This window comes from Chinchilla lanigera, unplaced genomic scaffold (genome assembly GCF_000276665.1).
Source record: "Chinchilla lanigera isolate Chin_1 unplaced genomic scaffold, ChiLan1.0 scaffold00025, whole genome shotgun sequence".
NCBI classification, from domain to species: Eukaryota; Metazoa; Chordata; class Mammalia; order Rodentia; family Chinchillidae; genus Chinchilla; species Chinchilla lanigera.
Genome location: NW_004955426.1, coordinates 21,501,894 through 21,512,449, shown reverse-complemented (window position 1 = coordinate 21,512,449; position 10,556 = coordinate 21,501,894). Strand labels below are relative to the sequence as shown.

At 48.1% G+C, this 10,556-nt stretch overlaps 1 protein-coding gene across 1 annotated transcript; it reads left to right on the top strand.

Annotated features, from left to right (window-relative positions):
• The first annotated feature begins 1,202 nt into the window (after window positions 1-1,202).
• LOC106148660 lies at window positions 1,203-2,726 on the top strand. Its single transcript, XM_013514929.1, has 2 exons — window positions 1,203-1,787; window positions 2,146-2,726. Exons 1-2 carry the CDS (start codon window positions 1,227-1,229, stop codon window positions 2,191-2,193), a joined length of 609 nt encoding a protein of 202 aa, XP_013370383.1. The 5' UTR covers window positions 1,203-1,226; the 3' UTR covers window positions 2,194-2,726.
• The last annotated feature ends 7,830 nt before the right edge of the window (window positions 2,727-10,556 follow it).

Below are 10,556 nucleotides of genomic sequence, written 5' to 3'. Positions count from 1 at the left end.
CACAGGGGCAACATCCTGGGTTATTCTGCCCGGGAGGACTTAGGATTCCTCAAGCAGCTGTGCTGGACTCCTGCGCCTCTAGTCTCCACCATGTTCAAGGGCAGGCTCTGTGCCTGTGAGATCTGTGCACATAATTCATGTTTTAAAGACAGACACGGGCTGTTGGTTGCAGGTAGTACATTTTAATTTGGGGATAGGTTCATGCTGCTTTTGCATAAGACACAAAATTCTTCTCTTTCCAAGGGAATCTGTTGCAACAGGATTCAGCTATTGGTTCAGTAAATATTGATCACCTACCAGGTGTGGGACACTATACTAGAATATATATATTTCCCTGTCTGTCTCTCTATATACATGTAAAAGTACATTCATGAATCTATGTATACACAAGTTGGCGGTGGCTCTTTAGCAGAATAAATTTACTAAATGTGCAGCACATAAAACTGCTGCTCTGATAATGATCAGCCTTGAGTAACCCCTTATGTTATCTCAGAGTTATTTCACTCTTCCTGCTTAGATTTTGGTTCTCTATCCAGTCTCTGAACTTTTCTGAGGTGGGTCATTTCTATGAATCTGTCTCCCCCAACCCCCGCTTACCTCAGCAGGAATTAACCAAGAGCCCCGCGGTGCATCACAGGACGCTCGCCCTCAGCTGAGGGCAGGGTTCTATTTCTCGAAAGCATCTGCCTGTCCCACGGTTTTTGAAAGGAGTCTTTACACCAGGAAACGCTGATGGCGACAACTTAGAGGAAGATATAATACGGCACACAGCAGGCAGCTCCCCAAACTTCAGCGTGTCTACAGTCACCCTTGTGAAGGCAGGTTCTGAACCAGGAGGGCGGGGCAGGGCGGGAGACAAGCCACTCGGCGTCCGAGCCAGGGCCGTGGGCCACGTTTGGGGGTGCATGGTTATACCCTGAGGGCGGCGTCAGAGATCTGATTCCTGGGAGTCCGCGTGCTGCCCCCAGCCGATGCCCGTGCAGCCCAGCCCAAGCCGTGCCGCCTGGGGTCGCCCTGCCTCCTCGCCGGTCCCCGGGTCCTTGGCCCAGCGCCCAGCGCCTCTGAGCTCCAGCGCAGCGCGGGGCTCCCGCAGACCCGGCGGACCGGTCGGACCTGCCCTGCTCCGGGAGCCTCGGGCCCTGGCCCCGGCCCGGGTCCCGCGGGGGCGGCAGGTGCCGTCCTCTCCTAGGCTTCCACCTGCCTCTCCCGAGCCGCGGGAAGCAGGGATGAGCGCAGCAGCTGGGCGAGCACCGTCTCCAGCGCCGGGTGTGAAACTGTTCAACCCAAAACACAAACAGCAGCCACTGACACGTTTTAAGAGACGCTACAGTTGGATGACTGCGGAACCCAAACAGACCAAATGGGAGGCAAGAAGGGAAAGCAATTGGCCCAATTCGGTTGGAGCAGCGGCTCGTGTTACACTCTCTTTGCCAGTTAGCGGCGTGGGCGTTTGTTGCTGTGTTAATTACAGTTCTTCCCGGAGTCGGAGGCGAGAACAGCCCTTGTGGAACCGTTTCAAGTGGAACGTTCCACCAGGAGGAAAACAACTGCCTTCCTCCCCAGCTGGGGAGGGATTCCACCAGGCAGCTCCGGGCGGCAGGCGGCGGCGAGACGGGCGTCCGGTGCGTGCACTGCGCCACTCGCACCTGGCGGCGACGCGAGCCTCGCGCTTCTTCACGCAGCTGCGGGGAGACTCTGCGCCCGGAGCGAAGCGCGGACCTGTTGGCTTCTTCTCCCGAGGGCGCTCCCCTGGCGCCGAGGCAGCGCGCGCTTTTCACTTTTCCCAGGTGTTCAGGGTTGCTAGGAGCTTCCGAGTGGGAAGGGGCGGGGACAGCCCGTCTTATCTTTGGGTGGGAGGGCGAGGATGGGCGCCGTGGTTCACAAGAGATCCGGGACAAACGCCAGATGGTGCAGCCAGGGGAAAGTAGAAGAACTTACAGACACAGTGACCTGGCTTCAAACCCAGACTGTGTCCCTGATCCAGCGCGTGACCTTGGGCAGGTCGTTCTTCATTTCTGAGCTCCGGTGTCTCAGATTTACTTCACAAGAGCCCATTACTTCCCCTGTGCGACACTGCCAGGACTCTTGCACACACCATCCCGACGACAACCTTACCAAGAAGTACTTTAAAAATTGCTGTTTCAGAGAAAGCCGAGCCCAGAGATGTTCACGAATGTGCACAAGGTCGCATAGCTGGTGGTGGCAGAGTCAGGATTGCGAACGCGATGGCCCAGCTCCAAAGTCCGTGGCGCGGCCAGCCCTGCACTGCGTGGTGAGTGATAACGTGTGTGTAAAGCACTTGGAAAATAGCAGGGTGGTAGCTGTTAGTGTTTCCATGACTGTGGGACACAGACGTCAAACCGACCCGGGGCAAATGCAGTGCCCCTGTTAATTTGAGAGGGAAGCGGCAGGCTGTGAGGGTCCTGGTGATGACAAGAAATCCATCAAAGGCGCTGGACGGGGAACGGGAGGCAGGAACGCCAGCACCTTACAAGGTGTGTCGCAGCCACGACATAAAGACTCCAGGTGATCACTTGGGCAAAGCCACAGGGTCACAGTTCTTAGCAAGAAGGGGAATGGGACTGTACATCGGAGTCTTCTGTCGCTGGTACCTGGTCTGTGTCACTTGCTTATTACAAGAAGAGTGAACTAGTGCTCCTACCATTTAAAAAAATACATTTTTCTACAGTACTATTTGGGCCTCTTAAGAGTAAAATTCTTCAATGGTGAACTCCTACCATCTTGTCTAGTGAAACTCTGTATTGATCTCTAATGTTTTATTGAAGAATTATTTTCTTATTCTCTTTAATGGTTTGAGCAATCTTTCATTCTTACATCTGATAATCTGAGCAATGTCGTCGAGGATAGCGATATGCAATGTAACAACCACTGTTGATTTGTATTAATTTGTCTTGAGACCCTGTGTCACTTTGAATGTTCTTGCTTTGATTTGTTTATGTTTGTGATACTGGTATGCTGCTACTGTTCTATTCTTTTGTTTGTTTCTCATTACAATATTTCTCTCTTTACAGTATTTTTCTCTTTACAATAAAAATTTCTCTCTTTACAATAAAAAAAAAAGTAAAATTCCTGGAATTGACTCAAAAACTGTAATCCAAAACACCATGGTGTGCCCTGGAAACTGCCATTTTATGCACACTTCAGGGCTGGCTCAGGCACCTAAGATAATATATGGGAAGTGGCTGGAGTACAAGCACTAGGAATGACATTTTAAAGCCTGTCACACATCTGGATTGTAATAATAATCTTCCTAAGAGAATGTTGTCACGAATGTGTGACTTTCACTGAATTTCATGTCCTTCTTGCTAAAGCCATTTTCGGAGTAGTTCAGAGACAGGGTGGGCAGGAGCCCAGGAAACAGGTGCTGCTGGGAGTGGTGTAATCTCTTCCCAGGAAGAACTGTCGTGCAGGTGGGAGGCAGATATTTGAGTCCCAAAGAGCACAGTCTACTTATTTTTCACCAGGGCAGTGCCCATTCATCGGGATAATTTGGGTTAGCTGGACACCTGTGTACCCAGAATTAGTTTCCAATTGCTGCTGTAATGGATCACCACAAATTTGGTGGCTTAAAAATAACTGAATTTATCATCTTACGCTTCTGTGGGTTAGGAATCTGACTCAAGCATGTCTCACTGGTTGAAAATCAGCATGTGAGGGAGCAGGATTTGTGCTCTTTTCTGGAGGCTTGAGGGACACATCGGTTTCCATACCTTTTCCAGTGTCCGAGGCTGCCGGTGGTGACCCCTTTTTCTACTTTCAGAGCCACCGATCACAGGTCACATTCTTCTTACATTGTATCACCCTGGATTTGTTGGCTTCCCTCTTCCACTAAGGACTCTTGTGATTGTGTTGCTCCTCCCCCCAGGCAGCCAGGATGATCTCCCTATTTTAAAGTCCACTGATTGGCCAATGTAATTCCATTTGCATCGTGAATTTTCCTTTGGAATGTGATATAACACCTCCCAGGCTCCTGTGATCATGGACATCTTTGGAGGTCCTTATATTGTGTGCCATTCACCGCCACTGCTGTGGTAGGAGGCAGGGCCTTCATTCCTAACCATATGCTCAGTATGTGCTGTGCAAGGTACGAGTAGCAGGAACTCCTGGATCCCACACACCTGTATTTGAGAGTTAGCTCTGTTGTCACTTACTAGTTAAGTTAATTCAGGGAAGTTCTTTGATCTTTTTAATCCTCAGTCTCCTCATCTGTAAAATGAAAATAATAACAACCTCTTGTAATATAATAATAATAACCTCTCTTAATGGATTGTTCTTTTAATTAAATAAGATAATGTTGGAAAACAGCACAGTGCTTGTCATGTGGTAGAGGCTCAATAAATGTGTTTGGTTATTATTGTTGTCATTGTGTATCTATCATGGAGATTGTGTAGTGTCTGTCTGCCCTTGTGGAATTTGGAGAGTAAGGCACGCACATAGTGTTGTGTAAGAACACACAGGGATAGTGAAAAAGACAGAATAAATATCACACTTAAGTGTTAATGATAACTCCTATGGAGAGAAGTAGGATATTTGTAATGATCAGGAAGGGTCAGGAGTGGAGAGGGCAGTGCTAATGCTGGGACTTAGAGATAGGCTGGATTTAGGGGTAGAGCAGGGGATGTTGGACATAGGAACATTTACAGAGCATGTGGCAAGGTGGCAGTGACTACACCACAGGACAACTTACTTATCATTTCGTGGAACAGAAGGTTTGTGTAGAGGTGTTCGTTAATCCATTTATTCTCACTTTTTGTCAGCGTGCTTGGGGGAGTGGACTGTCAGACTTGAAGATTCAAGCCAGACTGTGAAAGGCATAGCATGCTAGGATATATAGTTAAATTTTTCTTCCATGGCAATGGGGAGCCATGGAAGATTTCAGAGCAGAGGTTGACTCAGGCTGCAAGCAGTGTTTAGGAAGATGAATCCAAAAGAGTAGCATGTGTAGGTGAATTGGTGGAAGGAGAAGCTGGGGCCAGGAGACCCACTGGGGAGTACTTTGAGTGGTCCACATCTCAGTGGATGGATTGGTATTTTAGCAGCTCTCTTAAGAAAAGGGAATGGATGTGAGAGATACAAGAAATCAAGACAAAAAGGCCATGGAGATATTTTCGATTTGGGAAGAGAGGGAAGGGATTAAAAATTCCTGGAAAGTTGGTGATGGCAATAATAGAAATCAGAAACAAGTGCAGTTGGCATTTTCTGTTTGTGTAAGGTGCTGGCAGATCATCAGGATGGCGCAGGTCCAGCAGACTGTTGTGAACATGGAGCTGGAGAGAGTCAGAGAGAGAGAGAGAGAGAGAGAGAGAGAGAGAGAGAGAGAGAGAGAGAGAGAGAGAGGCGGGGGGGGGGGGGGGAGGATGCACAGCTGAATGATGTGAAAGTCATCAGCAGCGGCAGGAACTGAAATCCTTCACCCCATCTTCTAGCCTTTCATATCAAACCCATTTTAGAGTCTACACTGGCGGGTCATTAGCAGCGTGCTCCATTTCTTCATTGCACGTTTCCCTTTTTTGCTCCTCCTCATGGGCTAAACTGTATCCTCCAAAAATGCACGTGTGGGAATCCTATCTCGCAGCACCTCAGAATGTGACCATCCACGGAGACAGGGCCTTTAGAGAGGTGATCAGGGTGAGCCCCAAACCAGTACTTAGAACTCTGGTGTCCTGATAAGAAGAGACTGGACCAAAGATAAGCGCAGAAGAACAGTACTGTGAAGACACAGAGAGAAGGGGTCTTCTGCAAGCCGAGGAGAGAACAACACTGACCTGACAACACCTTGACCTTGGACTTCCCGCCTCCGGAACTGGAGAAAGTTCTGTTGTGAAGCCACCCATTCATGGTACTTGGCTGTGGTAGTCCCTGAAAGCCAATGCGCTCCTGCAGAGACTGTGACCTTGGGCCACCACCCATTGGAGCTGCGGGCCCTCTGCACTGCTAACTTACTTCACTGCCTACATTTCACCGAGACTGTCTCCCAGCCCTCAGTATCTGGATAACGTTCCGAGTGGCATCTAATAGTTTTCAGAAATGTCGTTCGCTGTGAGTGCCCTGTGCCTTGGGAGACTCCTGTCGCGGGGACACTGGCGTCCGGAGCCGCCTCGTGGGAGGCAGAGTGGTCGGAGATGCCTTTTTTCAGGCTCCAGGCGCACAGCTGTGAGAGGACTGTTGAGCCACCTGTTCTCGAGCTGTCCCTGGCAATGGATTCCTCCGTGTGCTGCCCTCTACGAGCCTGTTGACAACAGAAAGAAACATGTTCCTCCTCACTTGCAAGACAGGAATGTGGTAGTTTATTGCACTTATAATTCATGCTTCTTCTTCTTTTTGAATTTAATAATGACTGTGAATCTCAGCTAGGCCTTGTTTTTCAGTATGCAAAATAGAGCATCGAGAGAGCTGAAGACTGATTCAGCTCTTAAAGTAACCCTCAGAGGAAACAAACGGGGTGATGCACTCACCCAGACGCCTATCAGGTGGAATTGGGGCCTCCATAACGCTGTTAGCAAAACCTAGCAGATTCCAAGCCCTGCCTACAGACTGTGCCTGCGAGCCATGCAGAAGAGGACCGTGTCCTTGATGACTTCTGTGCTCATTAGAGCTGGTCTTTATGACGGATTGAGACAGTGATTATGAGGAAGGTGCTGATGGAGTGTCTTTCGTCTTCTCAGGGCACAGAATGAGAATAACCCCCAAATAAGTCTGGTTCAGAAAAGCCTTGTTGGCAAGGGCCATGTTAAGGTCTGACTACGTTGTTCTCTAGCTCCCTCTTCTGGAAAGCTGTGATACTATCCTGAATTTTTCTCGATCCTCGCAACTATTTTTGCGAAGTTTGTTTACATGCCCGCTCCAACCAAAAGACCCGGAGCTCCCAAAGTGCGTGGTTTCTGTCTCATCTGTCTTTGTCTCCGTGCCTCAGCCTCTAGCTGGCAGCCTGTAGCTTCTAGCTTTCAGTGAATGGTGAATAAACGACTAGCTGACTCTTGGTCCCTGGAAAACTTTTTGGTGTGCTAGAGATGGGATGGGTAGGGAGTGAGGGCACGAGAAAGTGAGAGGGAAGGAGGAGAAGGAAAAGGAGGAGGAGGAGGAAGAAAAGGAGGAGGAGAAACTTGGAGGGGGAGGAGGAAGAGGAACTTGCAGGGGAAAGAGGAAGAGGAGGAATGACGCTTGGCAATGGCTCTGGTGGTTTTGTGCACCATTTTGCTATTTTGGAAGAAGGGTGTAAATAGTGTATCTGACTATGTAGTACAGGCTGGCTAAGACATAACTGTCAACCGATTGACTAATAAAGGGCTAAGAAACAGATATTTGCCCGAGGGAGAGGTGTGGCTTCCTCTCTAGAGATCTTTAAGGATAGAGATACAGAAATGGGTGTAGGCAACCTGCTAAACGCAAATTATCTCTAGAATTTAAAGGTTGATTGGAAACATGAGTGTATGTTGAATGGACAGTACAGATGCTGTTTATTGATTTCTACTCTGTGCCAGATGCTTTATGTCAGACACATTTCATTTAACACACACACACATACACCCACTCACACATGTGAACCCAGGGTCTCATGCATGCTGGGCAAGTGCTCTACTACTGAGCCACATCTCCAGCCCTCTCACGTATCTATTTCTTAAAATGAACATTGTTCCCTCCATTTTCTAGAAGGGTAAACTCAGGCACAGGAGGTTTATTCATTTAGTCAATTGTATTTCTTACGTTCATGTTGTATGCTAACTGGACACTGTTCTAGTCTCTGAGGATACAAAAGTGACAAGATACATAGCGGCCTTGCCCTCATGGAGCCTTATAGAGCTTTATAGCCTAGCAGGAAAGACACACATAAAGAAGTAAGAGAGATGGTTGAACAAAGTGTGGGCTGATGGTACAGCAGGAGAGAGGGCATCTTCCCTCACAATACACGACAGGCGTGCTGGGGAGCAGCAGGCAGTGGGCTTCCCTCTAAGTGCCACTTTAGAGCTACATTACATTGTAGGTTCTGAGCGCTCCATGCGTAAGTCCTGGGTGCAATGGCCGCACGTGGGAACAGGCAGGAGGCTTCTTGGAAGAAGGCACGTTCCTGAGACCTGATAAGTGGGAGTTGGCTAGGTTAAAAAAAGGGAGAAGGAGGTAGGAAAGTGTCCTGGACGGAGGGACGAGAGTGTGCAGAGGCCCAGAGCTGAGAACCACGATGGCTCCTCGAAGTTACTTCTGGCTGGAATATAGATTTTGAGTGAGCAACAAGGTGGAGAGGTGAGCAGGGGCTGATCTATGGCTTTCACGAAAAGCTCAGACTTGCTCTCCAGGGACCCAGGAAAAAGACAAGTGCAGTGGTGGGCCAGAGAAAGCACGAGCAGCTGAAGGTCTTGTCCAAGGGCTCATTACCAGAAAGTGGCCCAAGAGGGATTTGAACCGAGGTTCAGTCCAGCTCTAATGCTCATCCTATCGCTGCTGTCCTGCACTGCCAGGAAATGTCGTATGAGCTGGAGGAAAGAAAAGTTGAAGATTCACTTCTGCTTTTCTTCTATTCGCTGCCCACCTTGGGGCTTTCCATTTTCTGTTCCCACTCTCACCCTGTAGCAGCCAAGAGGATTGTTTGCCCTAAGGTCCTCATGCTCCCTGGGCAGAAGGTGCTGGCGCCAAAGCACCTTTCTAGGACGGCGCTCCTGCCTGTGAGTGCTCGGGCCTTTTTTCCTAAGTTTGACGCTTAAGTCCACTGCCATTTTGCACTGGGCCTGTCCATGTAGGGAAGCTGCTGGCTCCACCGGCACCTGTGAGCCGTTTGCTGCCTTCCTACAGCGAGAGCACTGGGTTCCACCTGGGGAGAGGAGCAGGTGTTGGGGAGGCCGTGGCAGAGAAGAGCTCACGTGTGTTCTCCCTGCCACTTGTGTGCTTGCTGGGTGATCCGAGGTGCAGATGCTCGGGTTTTCTTGAGTGCTATTTCCCACAGATGTCCTCATTTGAGGCTCGCCAGGATGCCAATGTTTAACTAAGTCTCTGCACCATTATTTCACATCTTGGAGCCCCAAAATGTTAAACGCCTTTGTGGTAAACAAAACATTTTTATAATTGCTCAGGGGAATTTGGAAACAACAAGCCATTCTCTCATCTTTATATTTTCAGTGGGGCTGTCTTTGCTCATCCTTTTCTTTCTGTACTGTAGTAGCTAAGGGTGTTGTCTCTCCCCCGACTGCCTGAGTTCAAATCCTGACTCCACACTTTCCATCTGGGTAGTATTGGGCAGATTGCTCAATGTTTCTGTGCCTCCACTTATCTGTAAGCAAGAGATAATAGTGTTATCCGAATCATAAAGGTTTAAATCAGCTCATACAGGTAATGCATTTAGCATGATGGCTGGCATATAGTAGATGCTTCCTAAGTATCCAGTTCCTAACATTTTGCATGCATTAGCATGGATAAGTTTTAATTTTTATCTTTTGAGATTCTAGCTAAGAGCTGCAAGTTGATGTTTAGGGAAGGTTCTGGAGAGATAAGTCACTCTGCCTATACTGAACATGCCTCCACATAAAGTCTGTCACCATACAAAGAGAGGATGAGTTGGGGGGGGGCTTTCCAGAGGATCAGAGGAGGAAGGTATGTACAGTTCTCCTTTGCTGAAGTTTTAGGGGTGTTCAGATGCATTTGCAAAGAATAAAATAATATCCTGCATGTTAGCATATGTCACATCCACTATCCCCAATACCCTTCTGACAGCACAGTTACACATAGCCCAGTGATAGACTGCAGAACCACCAATGATTTTTTGAAAGTGTCGTTCATATACATGATGTGAGTAAAAGTCCAGTCTTTCTAAGCTGCCTTTGGGGAGTGTTTCTATTGCTATGTGGCTGGCTGTCTTTTAAGATGAGGTGGACCCTTGTTGTTTTGAGGTAAGGTTTCTTTTCCCAGTCAGTTCATCCTTTCGCTCTGAATATGGAGGTGCCTTTTATTTTCCTCTGAAACAGCTTTAACCAGAAGGTTCCTGTGCAGGTGGAAGGAGAAGACGGCTTTTTGATTCTTCTAGACAGAGGCCGTGATAAGTTAGGTCTCAACAGTCTGTGCTGCTGGGAATGTGCAGGTGACTGTGGAGACAGCCTCGGAGGGACAAGAATGGGCATATGGTCCTCATTGGCACAGCGCAACAAAGTAATTAAAAATGTCTTAAAATGCAGAACCCCCCCCCAAACTGTAAAGTATATCATGGTAGATGTCAAATTAGCATTTTCTGCCTCTTTTTAACAATGCCATAATCTCATTAATCTACAGAAGGAACTAAATGCATGGACTCCAACCAGTTGGCTGGACATATGTTGCACATTGGACTGGCCATTTGGCTGGATCAGATTAAAGTAGAAAAATTGCATTTTTTTGGGCGCTGAACACAAATCTGGGCTTGCTTATTATTTTTTGAGCTCCCTTTTTTAAATGATAGGGTTTTAAGTGCCAAAAATTCAGTACTGAATTAAGTTAAAAAAAAAAAAAAAGACAAAAAAGCCTGTAAAGAAACTCCGCAGAGGAAAAGGACAAAGGGCTGGAGATGGAGACCCTAG